At 34.6% G+C, this 19,792-nt stretch overlaps 2 protein-coding genes and 1 long non-coding RNA gene across 3 annotated transcripts; 1 reads left to right on the top strand and 2 right to left on the bottom strand.

Annotated features, from left to right (window-relative positions):
• Positions 1-5,327: 5,327 nt before the first annotated feature.
• LOC129290120 (uncharacterized) lies at positions 5,328-6,302 on the bottom strand. The gene is made up of 3 exons (XR_008588252.1): positions 5,764-6,302; positions 5,594-5,655; positions 5,328-5,436 (listed from the first exon to the last, which is right to left on the bottom strand). It is a non-coding gene; the product is annotated as an uncharacterized LOC129290120 (long non-coding RNA).
• Positions 6,303-7,032: 730 nt separating this feature from the next.
• On the top strand, positions 7,033-18,616 carry LOC129290118 (uncharacterized). The gene is made up of 15 exons (XM_054926827.1): positions 7,033-7,271; positions 7,441-7,493; positions 7,660-7,697; positions 8,228-8,300; positions 8,980-9,079; positions 9,156-9,226; positions 9,975-10,044; positions 12,022-12,084; positions 12,154-12,225; positions 12,337-12,438; positions 13,239-13,313; positions 15,233-15,337; positions 16,202-16,318; positions 17,965-18,021; positions 18,313-18,616. Exons 1-15 carry the CDS (start codon positions 7,164-7,166, stop codon positions 18,370-18,372), a joined length of 1,164 nt encoding a protein of 387 aa, XP_054782802.1. The 5' UTR covers positions 7,033-7,163; the 3' UTR covers positions 18,373-18,616.
• LOC129290119 (protein SMALL AUXIN UP-REGULATED RNA 9-like) lies at positions 18,615-19,480 on the bottom strand. Its single transcript, XM_054926828.1, has one exon. It carries the CDS (start codon positions 19,433-19,435, stop codon positions 18,911-18,913), a length of 525 nt encoding a protein of 174 aa, XP_054782803.1. The 5' UTR covers positions 19,436-19,480; the 3' UTR covers positions 18,615-18,910.
• Between the last annotated feature and the right edge of the window lie 312 nt (positions 19,481-19,792).

Below are 19,792 nucleotides of genomic sequence, written 5' to 3'. Positions count from 1 at the left end.
AATGTCATGGAGTAAAATAGCTTCAAAAAGACTATAAACTCTTTTGCAACACCCCAATCATATGGACTAGGAGGTTCTTCTTCAACTTTCTTTTTAAAGTATTCATTGTAATCTTCATCTTCTTCTTCCATCCGATCAAAAACTTTAATGAACTTCACAGCATTTTCCAACATCAGATATGTTGAATTCCACCTAACAACATAAAAAAAGCTCGATTAATATTAGAAAAGTAAATATAAATTAACAATTCATAACAATAATTAAAATTACCTAGTAGGACAATCCATACTAAGTAGACTTTTTGAATCAATTCTTTGCTTTCCCATGAGCTCCTTGAATCTATGTAGCCTAGCCGGAGAAGATCTAACAAATTTTATCGCATGCCGAATGAGTTCAATGGACTTATTCATCTCTTTCAATCCTTCAGAAACAATCAAATTCAAAATATGAGCAGCACACCGCATATGCATATACTCTCCATCACATATAAGGCCATTCCATTCCCTCAAACATTTTTTTAAATATGCAATTACAGTGTCATTGGAAGAAGCATTGTCAACTGTAATTGTAAATACTTTGTCAATACCCCAACTAAATAAACATCCCTCAATTTCCTTCCCGATGGTATCTCCTTTGTGGTTTTCAATTACAGAAAAATTCAAAATCCGCTTTTGTAATGTCCAATTCTCATCAACCCAGTGAGCAGTCAAACACATGTAGTTGGCATTTTGGATTGAAGTCCAACAATCTGTGGTAAGGCACACACGAACTTTAAATTTCTTAAAATATTTCTTTAGATGTCTTGCTTCTTCAAGATACAACTTGTAACAATCCCTAGCAACTGTCCATCATGAAGGGATTTGAAATCTAGGCTCAAGTCCGTGCAATAGTTCTTTAAAACCCTCCCCTTCCACAACTCAAAAAGGCATCTCATCTTTTACAATAAATTTAGCAAGATCCTTCCTGCACCTTCTTGATTGAACAATTGTGTAGACATTGTTTGGCTACAAGTAACAGAGAATAAAGATTGTGTCATCTTGTTAGCTTTGTTTGGATTCTTTGGGCACTTTTCAAAATGCCGCCAAAGTGCTTTAGTCCCATGGTTCGAAGGATGACTCGCATAATCCATGCCACAATAGTTGCATTTGGCACGGTGCTTCCCTTTAGTTTGCTCAAGTGGCATCCTTGTAAAATGCTTCCAAGCTTTAGATCTTTGCTTCTTCCTTTTCCTAGCCGGTGCTTGTTTTTGTCCCTCATTATTTGTGGCATTCTCTACTCGAGTAGTGGGACTGTGTGATGTCGCAGTAGCCTTAGTTTCAATATCACCTTCTTCCACATTTGCTTTAAGGGTTTGAGTGTTGCTCATCCTTTTAAATTCTAAAAAATTAGGAAGGTACAATTATTCAATCAAGCAGCCACATAATTTCATAATACAAAAAAAATCACATAATTTTAATTTTCAAGCATAATTTCAGTCAAGCAATGTATTTATACATGTTCCCACCAATGTGGAGATCTTTACATTATGAAATAGTTCAATATATTCAAAAGTAAGTTAATTAACTTATGCATCCATTCTTTTGTGGGATTCTCATGGAATCTGATGCTTCTTTGCAAGCTGGTTACAGACTTACAGGCACATCGACACTGCTTGGGAATATGGTGTTCAAGAAATTAATTAACTACAACAGGTTAGACACGCAAGCAATATTGGAAATTGAAAAGGAAGGATTTGTTTGTCACCTCTAAACTTTGTTAATGAAATCTATTGGTGGCATATCCAATTCAGTTAAACTAATTCACAGCTAAGAGCAAAGGCAGAGTCGCTGAGTCAAATAATCATCACTATAATGTTAACAACTTACTTGGTCTTAGCTTGGCAGGAAGACACGCACAAGATTGAATCAGGGAGTGAGCAAGCCAGCGAGGCAGCAAGATATTGTGACTAAGCGACTGAGCAAGATTAATTATATCATACACAAATATCATATAAGAAAGAAATTACAAGTAATTAATATAGATTAGTGATTAATCATACTTGGAAGATATTTCTAAAAAGCACGGTAGCGACTGTGAGAAAGAAGTATCCTTCGAAAGGAATTCTCAAAAGCTTACCCCATAGCCTCGTGGCCTAGAATCCTTGGAAACACTCCAGAAGATAAGTTTCCTCTACGACTGTGAGAATGCGAGATTGGAGTTGTGGAGGTATGCGACTATGTCTGAGTCTGCCCGAGTGCCCTCTGCCGCTCTGCGTTTACAAGTTTGGCTGTCTGAGTGAAGCTGCGGCTGCCTGGTCTGCCGTCTGCGAGAAAGAAGAATCCTTCGAAAGGAATTCTCAGAAGCTTACCCCATAGCCTCGTGGCCCAGAATCCTTGGAAACACTCTAGAAGACAAGTTTGCTCTACGACGTGAGAATGCGCGATTAGAGCTGTGGAGGTATGCGACTATGTCTATGAGTCTGCCCGATTGCCCTCTGTCGCTCTGTGTTTACGAGTTTGGCTGTCTGAGTGAAGCTGCGGCTGCCTGGTCTGCCGTCTGCGTGCAATGATTTGCGAGGGAGAGGGACCGAGTCCGAGGGTTTTGATTTCAGCATTGGCAGGAAATGGTATTCAGAAAACCGCAGAAGGCAAAACGCAGCGTGCCAGGTGCCAGCGTCTTGTTTCACTGTTCACTCTTCCAGTATTTTAATAAAAAATAATTTGCAAATTTTTTTTAATTATTACGGGATGGGACGGGTTGCCCGGTGGCTAACCTGTAGCCCGTCCCGCCCGTATATCTTATTAACGGGCTAGCCCGTAATTTCAGCCCACCCGTTTTTTTGTTAAATGGGCGGGTTTTTACCCGCTCATTTTTAACGAGTACAAGCGAGTCGTGCGGGTTGCGAGTTGCTTGCTCAGCCTTACTTGTAATGTGATAAAGTTGAGTTAGTTGATAGAATGCTACTTTGCTGTCCAAATTTCTTATATTAGTGCTATTCAGAATTGACTCTTCTTGAGATTAATGGGAGTTTGGACGATATAGTGTTCGTTTAGATTTTAGTTGGGTATAATAGATTATGAAAATAATTAATTAAGTGATAAATTTTAATCATAATTGATTATTTTATAACACAATCTCTTTGAATATTTTTTTTAAAATTAATTTTAATAGAGTCGAAGATGTTTGGATAATTTATTTAAAATTAATTTTAACTGTATAAATTATTATAAAGTATATTGCTTTTTAAAATTAAATTATTGATAAATTTGTATCTAATTTTATTAAATTTTTTAAATTTTATTTAAAAATAAAATATATTATTCAAATTATATATTTGATTAATTATAAAAATTTAAATTATAATAATTCTAACAATTTTAATTTACTTAAATGAACAACTCAATATATCTTAATTCAAATAAATTTAATAAAAGAGAATATTTAATTTTTAAATATCAAACATTAATTTTACAATAACTAATAAAGATGATAATATAGAAGTTAATATCTAATGATATCATGAATATAAGTAATATTTGATGAAGATGTTAAGTATTGCGTAGAAATTTTGGTAACATAAAAAATGTAATGATGTAATAAATGACACAAAATCTCTCTCTTTCTCCAGACTTTTGCAAAAATCTTTGTAATGATTCTAAATTTTAAATTAAATTAAATTAATTTTTCTTTATCAATTAATATTTTATTTGAATTAGTTTTATAGTAAGTGCTAAGTAGAGGGTTGTGGTTGACAATAACTTATGCTATCAACTTTTTATAAGATCCAAAGCTTTAATTTTACAAAAAAAAAAAGAAGGGAAAAAAATTTAATTTTATTTTTATTAAATTTTGTGTCTTTTTTATAATTTTTTTCTCAGACCTTTATTTGTAATTTTCTTCAATGCCTTTGATCACCTTTATCCCTAAAGCTCGCAAATACAAGTTTTGGAAAAAATCGAGATTAATGACAAAAGGTGATGTTTGAATATTTTTTTTGGTTAATCAATTTTTTTAGTGAAAAAATCGATTATTTTCTTAACCAAACGGGCCCTTAATTCTTGTGAATGAGACTATATGACATTTTATTTGATATGCTTCATCTATTTTATGCATAAATGGCAAAAAAAAAAAAAATTCAAAGAGTATCTCGTGCAAGAGATGCAAAACATTTACTGTATAATATATTAGCCAACTAAACTAGAAAAAACTTAACATATAAGGATCCGTTTGGATTTCAGTTTGGTATAATAGATTATGAAAATAATTGATTAAGTAGTAGATTTTAATCATAATTGATTATATTATAATGCAATCTGTTTGGATACTGTTTTTTTAAAATTGATTTTAACAGAATTAAAGTTGTTTGAATAATTTAATCAGAATTAATTTTTAACTATATAAATTATTATATAATTTAATTTTTAAATATTAAATATTAATTTTTTGAATATACAAATTTTAAATTTTGTTAAGAAAAAAAAGGGAAAAGAAGAGAGTTTAATTTTATTTTTATTAAATTATGTGCTTTTTTTAATTTTTTCTTGGGCCTTTCTTTGTAATTTTTCCTAACATTTTTGATAAATTTTTTGCGAAAAGCTGGTGGAAGGAGCTTAATAAAAAACGCGCGTTTTGTGTTTTTAATCAATTTTTGTATTTTTCTGTTGTTTGGATATTTTGTTCAAAAAATCAATTCTGAGGCTGAAAACGCGCGTTTCTCCTCAATCCAAACACACGCTAACCTGTAGGTGGCAATGGAATGGCAAAAAAAATTAATATTTGTAAAGCACGTCAACATTCATTCATGATTGTGGATGACAATTATAATAACCAAAATTCCCGAAACTTACAAATCCAACAACTTTGAATTACAATAATGAGATAACTTTCTACGGTACAAAGAGAAACCCCCATAAGAAAAAAAGTGCGAGACTAAACCTGTACTGAAGTGTTACAATCAAAGCCAATGAAGAAATGAAGCCTAATGTATCCATGAATTGAACCCCTTGTGCAGCAAGCTAATCCACGAGCCCCGCGCCTATGCCTTACATCACATGTTAGATCTGACTTTCCTTCCTCATTCGCATGTAAATCGTCCAAACTTCAATCCGCATGCAGTATATTTTGCTAAAGAGAATTGCAACAAAAAGGATGTCAAGAATAATAGCCGGGCCTTTCTCAACTTGCTTTCTCAAAATGCACCACCAGAAAAAATTCTGCAAAGAATCATGCATTCATAATCTTTAAAGCATTCCATATAAATAGAAGATAAGAAAACATTTTGATAGCCATGCATGACAAAATAATACAATATTGAGTGCAGCATTGAAAAAACACCAAAGTTCCCTTGCCTTTTTCTATTTCCTGCTCCTGCCTTTAATCTTCTCGAAAGCTTACTTGGCACCCTGTCTTCTACAATGAAAGAACAGTTTTCGATAACCATGTACTCAAAACTGTGACCTAAAGTTCAAACATGTTAAGATTCAGAGCAAAAGAAATGTACAAACTACAAAGGCAGTTTGCCACTAGTGGCACAGTAAATACCACACCCTTCTATCATTTTAAAGAGAGGTGATTAATACAAATGAAAAAGTTCACACGCTGGTAGTTTTCATACCATATTACCACCCAATACGTTCGTTCAGTCTTCCCCTCGCCCGTCGCCTTCCAATATACAGCCTTCAATTCACACGCAACCAACTCCGGGTATTAGCAGAATGGAAGAAGATATTATCGTTATTTTTGTTGTCTAGCTATAACGGAAATGATCTTAGCTTTAATATCTACCTTTCTGTTTACACTATTTGCTCCGAAAGTTTTCTCCGAATGTTGATTTTCAACTGCTAAGGGATATATTGTTTGATTTTTATGTTTTCGACACCCGATTAACTAAGCTTTTCCAATCAACCAAAACAATCTTTGTACCCAAAAAATAAAATCGAGCTAGTCAAATGCATTGCAGCCGAGAGAAATCGAGGATACTTCTTAACTTATCTCAACCACCCTCCTTCGAACGATCTTCCGCGGACACAAAGCCTTCCGTCGCAAACCTACTTCGCCGGAGATTGCGCTCTATTCAGCCACAAATCTCTTCATGACGGCCGAGTTGGTTCGATCACGACTTTTCTCCTTCTCCGCTGCCAGTTCCTGGCTGCTGAAGAATGACTGTTCGAGGGTTGAGACTTGAGAGAGGAAGATGCGGTGACGGTGACGTAGATAAGAGCCGCCGGGGCAATTTTTTATTTTTTATGAACAGGATATTAATAATTATGTTATTATTATGAATTATGATTGGGATCCGGACGAGAGCCGGATGATGACACGGCCAGAGAAGTGATTGCTGACATGGAGGATGAACTGTCTAAAGGTGTGGCTAATGATGTTGGCCTGGTGCTGACTTGGCAAAACACATGATGATGTGGCAAAGACTTGGAGGGTGATCTGGCATGAGGTGAATGATGAGTTGGATGACATTGTGACAGTTGACTTCTATTTGATATGTTAAATAAATAGGATGACACATTAATTTTATAAATATAATGCTTAATGAAGTGTGAGATGATATGATAAATGATTAAATAAATAATTAAATAATTTAATAATAATGTTATTCATGTGTTGAAAGAATATATATGATGATAATATGCTCAATAGGTGGTATGACAAATGATTTATTATTGATTGGGACGGGATATGTGTAGTATATGATGGCGTGGCTTTAGGAGTTGATTCGTCAAAAGAGACAAGGGGATGACCTGACATGGTGAATCGGCAATGTGTTTATAGGATAATGACCTGGCATATGATGTGTGTGTTGATATGGATTATGCCTGGATGATGACTTGGATGACATATCAGACAGATGACTTCGTGGCTGGTTTGTCTTGTCATGTGGACAATGACATGGGACAAGGTGGATGACATGGCTGCTTCGTCGTCGATCACTAAGCTGATGACCTCAAACTGTCTGATTGTTTATGACTTTTAATATTACAAAATTTTAAAATATTAAATGCCTGATCAAATGATGACGTGGAGCACCGGAGTATTGAAACTTGTCAGTTTCTACACCACTTTGGAGTGGTGAGGGTGAGCGGGGGAGCATACCAGTGCGAAATTGCGTATTGTGCTGCCTTCTAGGTTCTGACGATTTCGCTGTCAGAATGGAGTTTTAAAAATTTCACACTATGTGGACGTGTATCAGAAGCAGCAATTTCTTCTCGCCTCAAATACGATGCTCGGATTCTAAACCAGGCCGTGGTTTTGGAGCAAACAAGGCCAACAACACTGACAAGGTGCTTCTGTCGGCTTCGAAATCAACGTTTATGCCTTTTCTTAACTGCTCTTGATCTTCTTTTTCTAGTTTGCGTTACCGCAATTGATATTCCAACTTAATTGTTTCTCATCTCCTTGCTTCTTCGTTTTTCCTTCTCAAATTTATTGCTTACCTTTTGAATTATTCAGGCCAACGAAGTCAATACCTCGAGGGATGGCAAAAGCCTGGTATCGTCGCAAAGGTATCTGGAAAATGCATTGGATGTTTCCTTGTGATCCTTCAGTCGTTAGCTTTGTTGCTCAAGCCATTCATTGTAGACTTTTAAGTGCTAGTGGAACTTGTGCGTTGTGTATTGTTTTCACTCACAATGCTCATTTGCTAACCGCCTATGGTATTGGTTGCTGCAGGCGATCGACGTCTAAACAGTCTCCGCCTCTATCATCTCGTAAGTTGATAAGTTTTCATCGAATAACTGAGGAATTCTCTTCCTTGGTTCATCGTTATTTCCTGATAACTCACAAAGTCAACCTGTTTACAGTTGTGCCTTTGTCAGGCAGAATGCAAAAAGAATTATTTCTATGGGGTGAAACTTCTCATTTCCATACATAAGTTGCCATCCCAGTTTGAGCGTCAATGCAGGAAATAAAATAGTGAGCATTGAAGTTAATAGTTAATCACCTGAAATTGCATTTGAAGCCCTAATATAATTATTTGTAAAAAAGAAATAAAGACACCTTAAAAGCATGAAATAGTTTGAGGTAAAACAGAATGACAATGAACACAGTGATATAAGATTTTACCTTATACAATATGATAGTTGAGTTAATTGTGTTCCTAATTTTGTCGCTCTTCTGTTGGATTGCATATGCTTTCCATAAAATATTTAACAAATTAATATTTCCAACTTTGTTCACTTAGACATGGGGTCATTATTTGGGTTTGCTGCATCAAATTAACATGAGCTTTTCCTTATAGAGTTGTCCCTTCCAAGTTCTAGAAACAATTCGTTGGATCTTGAATTTGAAGAACGACTAAAAGCAGTGAAAAGGTACAGCTGTAATTATTTTTCATTCTCTTTCTGATCACTATTTTGGCTATTGGTTACTTTGGATATGGAAAAACTCTTTGCATCCATATTGAATCTTCAGTTTTGCACTATTTAACAACAGTATCTTTTGGAAGGCACGGCTTAATAGGTTGCCAGTTGTTTGTAGCTTAGTTTTTCCAGCTATAGGTTAGGACTCTCGGGCAAGAATTTTTGTCCTCTTAACATAATTTTTTATTTTTATTTTTTTGCATTAGTATAGAGCTTTCCAGTTGGAAAATTCATGTTCATCTATTGTGCAACTGATATTCATATGACCAAACATTTAAACTGCTCTTAATGCTTGCTCATGCTATTCCATTTTATAGTACGCATTGATGTGCATGCACAGGCCCATGCATGGATACTGCAGCAGCTAGCGACTGTCCCTTCATTCATGGTTGTTCATTTGGAGGATTAATCAAAATATTGGAAGAGACCAATCTTCGGTTAATAGGGGGCCCTACCTATATTATAGTGACTTATTTTATAGAGCCTGTTTAATTCATTATAAAAAAGAACATGCTTCTGACCAATAAAAGTATGATTTGTTTTCTAATATTTTTTCCAGTCCAATGATTAATATTTCAGATTGTCTTCTTAAAAGTAAGTTTTTTTTTAATTTTTTTTTTTGATTACTCAGATCAGCTCTTGAGCAAAAACAGGCGGAGGAGGAAAAACAATTTGGTGCAATTGACTATGATTCACCAAATTCAGACAAGACCATTGGCCTTGGTACCAAGGTGAAAGGGTGTTTCTTTGTAGCGCATACATTCTTTCTTGCCTTATTTAAATGGAAGAAATATTACGATGAAACAGATTGGAGTAGGTGTGGCTGTCTTGGTTTTTGGTCTGGTATTTGCTTTTGGAGATTTTCTTCCATCAGGAAGGTATGCATACATGTCTAAAATCAGATTATATATCTGAAGTCTAGTTGATGCTATACATATCATTTTCTTCAATATTTTCTTTTTGCATGTTTGTACTCTTTAGAATTTAATGGGTGAATTGCTTTAATCATCATCCTAACTATGTTAATGTCATATAATTGATGCTATCCTATTTGAAGTGCAAAACAAATTTCAGTTTTGGAGGAGAAACCATGTGAAAAAGCTCATTTTCATTACTTTTTTATTTGTATACTTTTTCCTTGATAATAACCACCAGAAACCATTTCAATTGAAGGCAAAGGAGTAGTTTCATTGTAATTTCTGACACTTCTTCTCACACTAAAGGCAAATTATTTGGTTGTGAAAGTAAGGAGTTAGTACCAACCCTGGTATCATTGTTGTGAAACTTAATTTTAATTATGAAAATGGGGACGTGGATTAAATTCATAAGTCCTAACCTCTTTCTTGGTCTAAAAGCTCAGGTACCATGTCATGACTCTTTTCAATTCAAAAGCCTAATCTTCTAACTGGAGGTGATTGAAGTGTTTTATTTTAATCTCACATAAAATAACAAGTTCTATGACATGTGTAACATTATCAGAACATGTTTATATTAATACTACCTTCATTAAAAATAAATGTCGATTGGAGTTTGGCTATGATTTGTACTTTTTGTTGGCATTTTTCCTCATGTTTTTCTTTTTTTTAATTTTATGGTTTGACTGGGATATGGTTTTAAAAAATTCAGTGTGAGCCCCACTGAAGAAAATGTGGTGGTCAACAATAAGTTGTCAGAGGAGGAGAAAGCTACTCTTCAGGTATCATTTCCATGTTATAATCATTTATCATATGCTAATGATCATCAAATTTTTTTGTCTGCATTTCTTTCTTAAAAAAGCATAAGTTTGCAGTTGGGTTTAAGATTATGATAGAGCCCCTCATTATTTTACTAAGACATATCAAAGGAAGTCAAAGGGGAAGAATGACTCTAGTAGAATCATGCTGACTGGTCCAGAGGTTTATCTTTTGGTCTCTAGCCGTAAGGAACAGTAGCCTGTGATCTTTTGCCATGATTAAGATCTTTTAAGAAGTATGGGCTAAGGGGAAAGCCATGCTATGTGTTATATTTATTTTTTTGCTTGTATTGAGGGAGTTATGTCTTTTGTGAGAGAATGGTGAGGAGAGACTAACCTCTCGAATGCCAGAAGGAGTGAACCCTTTTTGTGAGGTTTGAGCTTGTGATGTTGTTACTTTTGTGATCATTCAGGGGAGATAGGTTTTTGGCCAGAATCGGAGGAAGTCTTGTAACTCTGATTTGGTTTCTCTCATTTTATTAATATCAAAACCTCAGTATTTTCCCCTCATTTATTGTTATTACTGTCTTTTGTTGCTGTTTCTGTGGTGATGCTGGTTTGGGTCTTATTAGATTACTTCCATTTTTTGAGCAGTAAGGTGAAATGCCTTTGGTAGCTAACAATTCGGCCTTGTTCTTTTACCCTAGTTATATTCGTATGTTGGCCAAGATCTGGCTTGATGAGCTGGAAGCTTTGATACAATAGAGAAGTGGATTGTAGAAGGAACAAAAATGTGTAAGAGAATGAATTATAGCAATATAAGTATGCTATAACACCTGTACGGTGATAACTATGGGAAAGTGCATTGTTTATATTTCATTTGCTGTGGTTATTATAAAATTGAAATTGATAGATGATGTATACTAAGTCGGATGGGAAACTTTGCCCTAAAAACTAGTTGTTGAGTTGGGAGAACCAACCTATTTAGATACCCCATTGAGTATCGGATACTATTCAATGTGAGATTTAGTATTCCATACTATCAAGTCTCCCTCAATTGGCCTCCCATGGAAATATGAAATCCTAGCAGTTGCACTTTATGATAGTCAGAACTCTTCATGGGTAGTCCTTTTTGAAACCACCAACAACCAAGCTTTGATATCAATTAATGGGTACCTAAGTGGGATGAGAAACCCTACCCCAAAAGTTATTAGTTGAAGTGGGAGAACCAATTCACTTAAATGCCCCATTGAACATTTCATACTATTCAATGTGGGAGTTAGTATCCCATATCCTTAGTAGATTTAATGTTTCTCCCACCTTTGGACAAGGACCTAGGTATGGCATTTTATTTTCTTATTCCTTTTGAGGAACTTAGTTTTATTAAAGATTCTTTTCTTCCTTCAACATCAGGCTTCCATTTATTTCAACTTTAATTTGTTTATCTCAACTTTTAATCTTTGGCAAAAGGCTAAATCTACTGGTCACAAAAGCTATTATTCCCCCCACTCCCAAAAAGGGGGTTTTTTTTCATATTTTTTTTAATGAATTTATAACTTTATTTGAAGCCATTGAAGATAGATGCTTAATACTTTAGATTTGAGAAAATGCATTCTTGCATTGTTAACTTCATTTTTACTAAGATGAAATAAGCATTATTTTAAGTTTTTCAGTATTTTGTTTCGTTGGGAAAATTGTATCAAAAAAGGGTGTGATACTGGAGTCATCCCTAACTTTCTTGAAAAGCATTATGTGATTGGACTCTCTATCTCTCAACGCACATGCATGCCCATCTCTTTCTAATTTTAATATATTATTTTCTAGTTTTGTTTTTCAGCAGTTTTTCTGCCTAAGAGGCTTTTGATTTTCTTCCATCTATTTAGAGCGTCCTAATGCCTACACCTGTTCAGTTCTATATATCTCTTCATGATCACTCATCACGTGAAATGTAGTTACTAAGAATGCTGACAAAGTTGTGAATTGATCTTCCTGATATTGCAGAGAAGACTTGAGGAATATGAGGCAGTATTACGTGACTCCCCGAAAGATGCTATTGCTCTTGAAGTAAGTATGGGTGCTAGTTCTGTTTGCTCCTTTATTTGTGTTTCAAGGTACATTTGAAAGGATTTTCAGGGAGCTGCGGTAACTTTGGCGGAACTAGGGGATTATGCAAGGGCTGCCTCTCTACTTGATGACTTGACTAAGGTTATTAATGTGTTTAATATCTAAAGTTTGCCCATGTATTTTGCTTCAATATGATGTTCCATATCCAACAATCATTGAACTCATAGCTCTGATTTTTTTTGTTGTCCGAAGGAAAAACCGAATGATGCTGATGTTTTTCGCTTGCTTGGAGAGGTTAAGTTTGAACTAAAAGATTATGAAGCCAGTGTTGCTGCATATAAAACTTCAGTGATGGTCAGTCTTCTCATCATGTACAGACCACTTGCTATCAGTACCTTGTCAAATTGTAATCTAATAGGCACCTACCTAGGCAGGATGGGAAACCTCCGCAAAAACTAATTAAGGTGGAAGAACTAATCCACTTAAGTATCTCATAAAGCATTCCATACTCAATGCAGGTCTGTGTTCCCATTTTTCATCATTCTCCATCAATGGACCATCTTATGAGAGTTGACATCTTGTTGGTTGTATTTTGCAACATTTAGCTTCCTCACAGATCAAAATATTTTGCAGCCCCTATTGGAATCACTAAGCAGTAATGCTATACCCATTGATGGATAACCCAAGTGTATTGAAGAATTCTCCCCCAAGGGCTAACTATTGTGTTGGAAGAACCAACCTACTTAAGTCCCTTATAAAACAGCCTATACTCCCAGACATGTGACTAGGCATGTCATGCAATCTTGGTTTCCATCATAAAACAATGAGCCTTATCCCACTAGGTGGAGTTGGCTACATGGAATCCAAACCAAAAATAGTTTTCTATTAATGCTGTGGTTGCATGTGAATGTACCCAAGTATCAACAAAATCTTTGTTTTTTCTGAAATTTGATGATTAAATTTGCGTACTCTTTTTTTACTTAACTTCTTGCTAATAAATATATTCTTCACAGTTTATTTTTAATGAAATATCTTCTATTCACCTTTTAGTTGCACCAGTAAATATGAAGTTTATGATGTCAATCCATTCTTAGTAGATGCCCTTAGTAATTTGAGCTGATATTATCTGTAAATCTTTTGTTATTCCATGACAGATATCTAAAGATATTAATTTTGAAGTTCTGCGAGGCCTTACTAATTCGTTACTTGCTGCAAAAAAGCCAGATGAGGTTTGTCATCTTGATGATTGATTATTAGGATTGTTGGAAATCACATGATCTCTCTACGTTGCTGCTTTTTTATGTGCCTTAGTAATGGAGGATGAAGATAAATTTGGGAAGATAATAGTAGTTGCTAAAAAATTAGGAACATGCATATAAGATTTTAAACAAGAATGGGTATTTTAATAAAGAATAAATAAGGATAAACATTTAATGTTCTTTATTTTGTTTAAATTATGTTTTGGGAGAAAGTAATTAGTGATCCCAAGCCAAGCTCTGATGCCATGTGGAATTTTTTGGTAGAAAGTATCTTTCTTATTAATATAAATAGTACGTTACAGCTAAATATATACACCAAGGCTAATAAATTCTAGTGAAAGCTATACAATCACAATACAATTAAAAGAATAAAAAATAAAGATATTCCCACAGCTAAGCATAGCCAATTTGTTACAAATATAATCAATCCATGCTCCATTAAGAGCTTTTGTGAATATATCACCCAATTGATTTTCTGTTTTAACATGTCTTGCAGAGATAGAGTTTTCCTAAATCTTCTCACAAATATAATGACAATCAATCTCAATTTGCATGGTGCATTCATGAAAGACATGACCAGAAGTTATGCGTGGGATAGCTTGGCTATCTCCGCATAGCTTTGTTAGTAAAGAAGACTTGAAGCCAACCTGATTCAGTAACTTATATATCCATACAACCTTGCAAATTGATTGCACAATAGCTCTGTACTCGGATTCCGCATTAGATTGGGACATCACATAATGATAGCATAATCATTGAGATTAGGATATTAATGAACTGTTGTGATTGAGGCTCCTATTTTGTATAAAAATGTCCTTACTGAGATGAATACGATCAAGCAATTTAGACATATTTCTCTGCAGTAGGATTATAATATATCGATTGTATCTCTAGTATCTTGCATCTGAAATGTTATCTTGCATCAAGTAATTATATTCTTACTTTCCGAAGCTAAGGACTGACTAATTCTTTTTATTCAGTTAACAACTAAGACTTCCCCCTTCTAACAGTTATTGTTAGCTGATCTTGAGGGATTGACTGACATACTTATTCATTTCCCTTTCTTATATGTATTTGCACTTCTTCCCAAGAATGAATAAGCAATCAGAGCATTCCTTATCTGATTTTCTTCAAGGACATGTACCCCATCCATTAAAATCTCTTTGGAGTATACCATGTGGTAAAAGCTTATATACTTGATATTAGATGGTATTTTACTTGACATTTATGCCTGTCCTTCATCTTCGAATAAGTTCCCATTTTTGTTAGAGTGGAGTATTGGATAGCAACTTCTTTTCTTATACATGACTGCTTTTTTTAAATATGTGAAGTTCTTTAATTTTAGTGGGGAGCTTGGTTACAATTTTTGTGCTTGCTTTCAGGTTGTCCAATAGCAACATGATGTGGGAGAATACTTTAAGGGGCAATAGAGTGAATAACTGTAAATAATGCCTGCATGTTATGTTTTCATTGAAAAAACTTATAGCAAAAACTTCAACAGTTTTACCCTGCTCTTGTGTTAAATTTATATTTGAACAGTTACAATGTTGGAGTTTTAATATAGTATGTTTTTTCTCAGCATAGCTTTATGTTCCTTTTTCCTTATGATTTTGATCAATGGCACATTTGAATATTATCGTTATTTTTTTCTTATAAAGGAGAGTTAACTCCTCACTTGCTGATAATTATTAGAGTAAAGATGAGGAACCAAGAACCCTTCTTTTAGCTAGCTGGGATTTATTGTAGGCATAAGTTTAGTCTCCTTCGAGATGAAAATTGCTTTACAAGGCTATACTATATGGAGATTTGGGTGTTATTTATGGACACTGCTTGATTTTAGAGGATACTGATTTGAGGAAGATGTCATTTCCATATTCTTTCTTATACAGGCTGTACAATTCCTGCTGGCCTGTCGTGAGCAGTTGAATTCCAAAAGAACAAACGATGAAGCTGACAGCAGCCCTATGGAATCAGAGAAGTTGGATCCATTTCAAGTAAGATGTATTCCTACAAATAATAGATTTATTTTGCTCTTTATGAAGAACTTGAGAGACAGATAATTTGAAATTAAATGAATTGCCGAGTTTTTCCCCCTTTTGGTTTAGTGATTGATCGACTTCTTATTTTTATGGTATCCGTTCTTTATTGTAACATGTTAACATGTTGGTTGTGTGTTTAAGATAGCACCAGTCCCATTACCCTTTCTCAAATTGTCATTTGCTTTTCTTTTCTTTCGCCTGCTAACTTTCTCATAGAAAGCACTATCTCCTGAAATATCATAATTTTCTTATATGCATAATACATTACTCTAGATTTGAATTTTGGGGAGTAGCTGCAGAGCAGTTAAGATACTTGAGTTCCTTGTCAAACCAAGTTATTTATTTATCGAGACATAAGAATAGTTTTATGATGATCAAATGATTCCCACCTTTCTTGTTCATCTAATTTTAGAAATACAAGTTATTGAAGATTAAAACCATCTTCTTCATGTACTTTTATAATTACGGAGAAAGAATTTATGAAGTCCAGGAGGGTTAATATTCTTTTAGGTTGAGACCCAAAATGCAGTGACACATAAGGCAAGATGCTTTCATATGGATAAACTTTATAAGTCCAAAGGGGAATGCCTCGCTTTCCACGGGGAGCCTAGTGTGTTATCATAGTAATGGCGAAAATTTGAGTAGACTTTGATAGCATTCACCTGAATCTTTTCAAGTTCCTTCATCGTTTTCCTTGATGAATTATTCTCTGTGCTTATTATCTCATTTTCATTCATCCAGTAGTTTATTTTTAAGAATGAATTTGGGGAAATTATTTCCATCTTTAGGCTTATTCGTCAATGGCACTGCAAAATGCAGGTTGAATTACTTCTCGGGAAAGCCTACTCAGATTGGGGCCATGTCAGTGATGCTGTAGCGGTTTATGATCAGCTTATATCTACTCACCCTGATGATTTCCGTGGATACTTAGCTAAGGTTTTAATTTTCTCATTTATATATATATATATATATATAGGCGACATCATGATTTTTTTTCCTTTTCATTTTTCACCGAATCCAACAAATTAAATATAGTATGAAGAGTGTATATTATCCATAACCGGATTCTAGTGGCAAGCATGGTGCCATGGTACCTCTAAACGTAGCTTCCAATTATTCAAATAAACGAACTGTTCAGAATATTATCCCTCCTTTCTCTGCATATATAACGGTCCATCATTTATTGCAGAAAAGTTTTCACTGAAGAGGGATCAAATAATTGGAAAATCCAAGATATCATTACAACTTGAGGAAGGTTGAGGATTTCAAGAACTAAGTGGTGAATAGTATTATTCGTAAACATGATAGTAGCCTTTTGCAATTGCAAACTGATGGGCCTTACTTGGCCCAGCCCACAACTAAAACAACACATCAGAGGAAGAAAAAGATAAAGGGAGCAAATGAACTGGCGGTGAGAGAAACGGATTGTAACTAACTATGATGCATGTAGGAAAGGGGGATTGTGGAGAAGTGGAGTTGGGAGTGGAAAGTACTAGCTTTTCTATTGCTAGTGTTTCTTTCACTGTTCATTAATTGTGTGACTGTTTTTCTACTTGCTGTGACTATATGAGATTAAACCTTCATTCTTATACTGATTGGAGGCTCACTCGGCTATTTTGTTAATATATTATACATTAACAACCATTTCCATCATTTGTTGTCTTGGTTCCCATCACAAACATAATTATAACTTTTTTCCTGAAAAAGTTAGACTCTCTTTAATTTATTTCCAAACCCAAAAATTAAAATTTATCAGTGTCTCCAAAAGTTTCACCAGTACCTGAATGATTGAATAATAAGGGGAAAAATAAATGTAGTCTAATTAATATAAGAAATGAAGATTATCAGAGCATACAAATAAAACTCATATTTTGAGCATGGTAATCTAGATAGAGGCATTAATCTGCAGTCTACAGAACCTAGATGCATGTTATTAGGATATTTTTATTGAATAAGCTAGAATGACATGTAATTAACAGGCATATTTTGATGGATAATGGTTAACAGAATAGTGAAAAGAGAGAGACAGAGAAGAACATAGAATAGAAGAGAAAAGAGAGAAACAGGGAGAGAAAGGCAACGAGGGAAAAGAACTTCATTAACTGTCAAGCCCTACTTACAATTGAATTCTCCATATCATTTTAGAGCCTAACGCCCATGGACTAGGGTGGCTACCCCCAAACTAACACCCCTGACTAATTCTCATATATATATATATATATATATTACATTTCATATTTCTAGGTTTAACTATAGTGATTTGTCGTTATTAGTACTAGCTCCTTGGAGGTATTAGCCTCTACCTCAGTACCATGTATATGAACTGGCACGTTTTGAATAGTGGGAAGACATTTTTGGCCACCAAAAAAAATTGACAAGCATTTTCTTCGGTCTCTGCATACTAATCACACATGTAAAAGCCATTGCACATCATAATGCTCACATATCAGTGTGTCCCTCTGCATTGTTCATTTTTGTTAACCGATACTTTCTTTCCTATTGTCACTCATGCTTTTTGGACGGCAAGATGTGATGTAAAATTAGACATACATTCATATTTAATCACCCTTGTACCTCTGCAGGGAATTATCCTGAAAGAGAACAGCAACTTTGGAGATGCTGAGAGGATGTTTATTCAAGTAAGCATATGAATTTGCTCAAATACGTCTGAGTAAAAGATGTGAAAGAATGCTACATGCCATACACATAACCTAACCTCTGATTGTTATGTATTAATAATTTGCTTTACAACATTAATCACTAGAATGTATGGAAGTGTGACGTTACATTGATGCCCTTGATGTTTTAGGGGATCTTGTTATTTAGTTATCCTGTCGTTGATGTTATCAGCTCTTTACCTTCCTAAAACTTCCCTTTTCGCCAGCCAAATATAGGGATTTTACTTATTTCAAGTATTCGTTTTTGTGCAGGCACGGTTCTTTGCACCGGAAAATGCTAAACCACTTGTAGATCGTTATTCAAAACGATAAATCAGTTACTTGCTTGGACTGCCTGCTTATTGATGAAATCATAGAGCCTCCAGGGGTATAGCTTTATGAGGTAACACGGGGTTTTCTATTTCCTCCTTCTAGATTGTAAACAGTGTATATATATATATATTCTCTGGATGGATCCCACAATTATTAAAATCTTAGGATATGTAATTAGTTCATAACATGAGACTGAAGGGTGATTGGATTTGGAATAAATTTTAATTGAATTATCATTCATCAATCATGGGAGGGGATCCCGATGTTTCAAGTCATGTGCAGCACAATCACTCCTGCACGTCATCGTTTTGTTGAGATTGTACAAGGCATTGCATTAACAGCTAATGGAAATACTTGCATTTGCTGCTAATATTTCTAGCAAAAGAGAAGGCATTTAGGTAACTAGGCTTTATTCTACGTCCAAAATCTAAGCTTTCCTCTCTAATGCACATCCTATCACAAAAACAAAAGAAAGGATAAAAAGAGACCCCCCCAAGAAAAATTAAAAAAAAAACGAAAGAAAAGACCAATATACGTTTCATCTACACATTTGAGCTTGATGTGAGGATGAAGTAGCATCACAATCTGAAATATAACAAGTAATCATCTTGTCCTTGTCTTGGGACAAGAATGCTTCTGTTTTGCCTTGCATGACCTTCAACACTTTCTCAAACACTGATACATGGCAAGGAATCTTGAGCACTCCCTCCTGTTGGAAACCAAACTCCTCTTCAGCTTCTCTCAACAGCATCTCAAAAGCTTGGTGTCTCAAGTAGTCTGTTGGGATAATGAATCTCTTGAGCTCTTTTCCTACACAAACAGCTAGAAACCCTTTAGGGACAGTCTCATTCGAGCTAGAAACATCTGTGAAGGACAGAGTTCTTTTCAAGAACTTGATGCCTTTGCTTCCACTAGTACTGCTATTGCTTGCAGAATGAGACATTGAAGCAGTAGCAATAGAAGCTTTGTTGTTCTTGGAAGCATTGGCCACCTTCTTCCACTTCTTGAGGATTTGTTGAAGCCTAACGATATCTGTGATCTTGTTAGACTTCATGGAATCCATCAAGTAAACCTCTAGTTGGTTTCTCAACTTGGTGGTGGTTTTCTTTTAATTATGGCGTAGTGGGGCAATTTATAGAAAGATGCTTTGCTTGATTAGCTCGCTTTTTACCCTATTTTATTGCTGATTTCTGTGTGTATTATTATTTATGGACTGATCAATCATCATTCAACTTACAGGAATTGAGATCCGTGAACATATTTGAGGTGCTTATTTTATATTTGGACAATTCAAAGTTAAATTTGGAAAATCTGAATTATATTATTTTATTGTTGAATTATAATAATATTACTCTTTTTGTTAATAATATGACTTCAAAAAATGATGATTTAAATTTTAAAAAAAAATATGAAACATAAG

This window comes from Prosopis cineraria, unplaced genomic scaffold (assembly GCF_029017545.1).
Source record: "Prosopis cineraria cultivar Desert tree isolate PC_DT_omini unplaced genomic scaffold, ASM2901754v1 PC13, whole genome shotgun sequence".
Taxonomy (NCBI): Eukaryota; Viridiplantae; Streptophyta; class Magnoliopsida; order Fabales; family Fabaceae; genus Prosopis; species Prosopis cineraria.
This window is presented reverse-complemented; position numbering and strand designations above follow the sequence as displayed.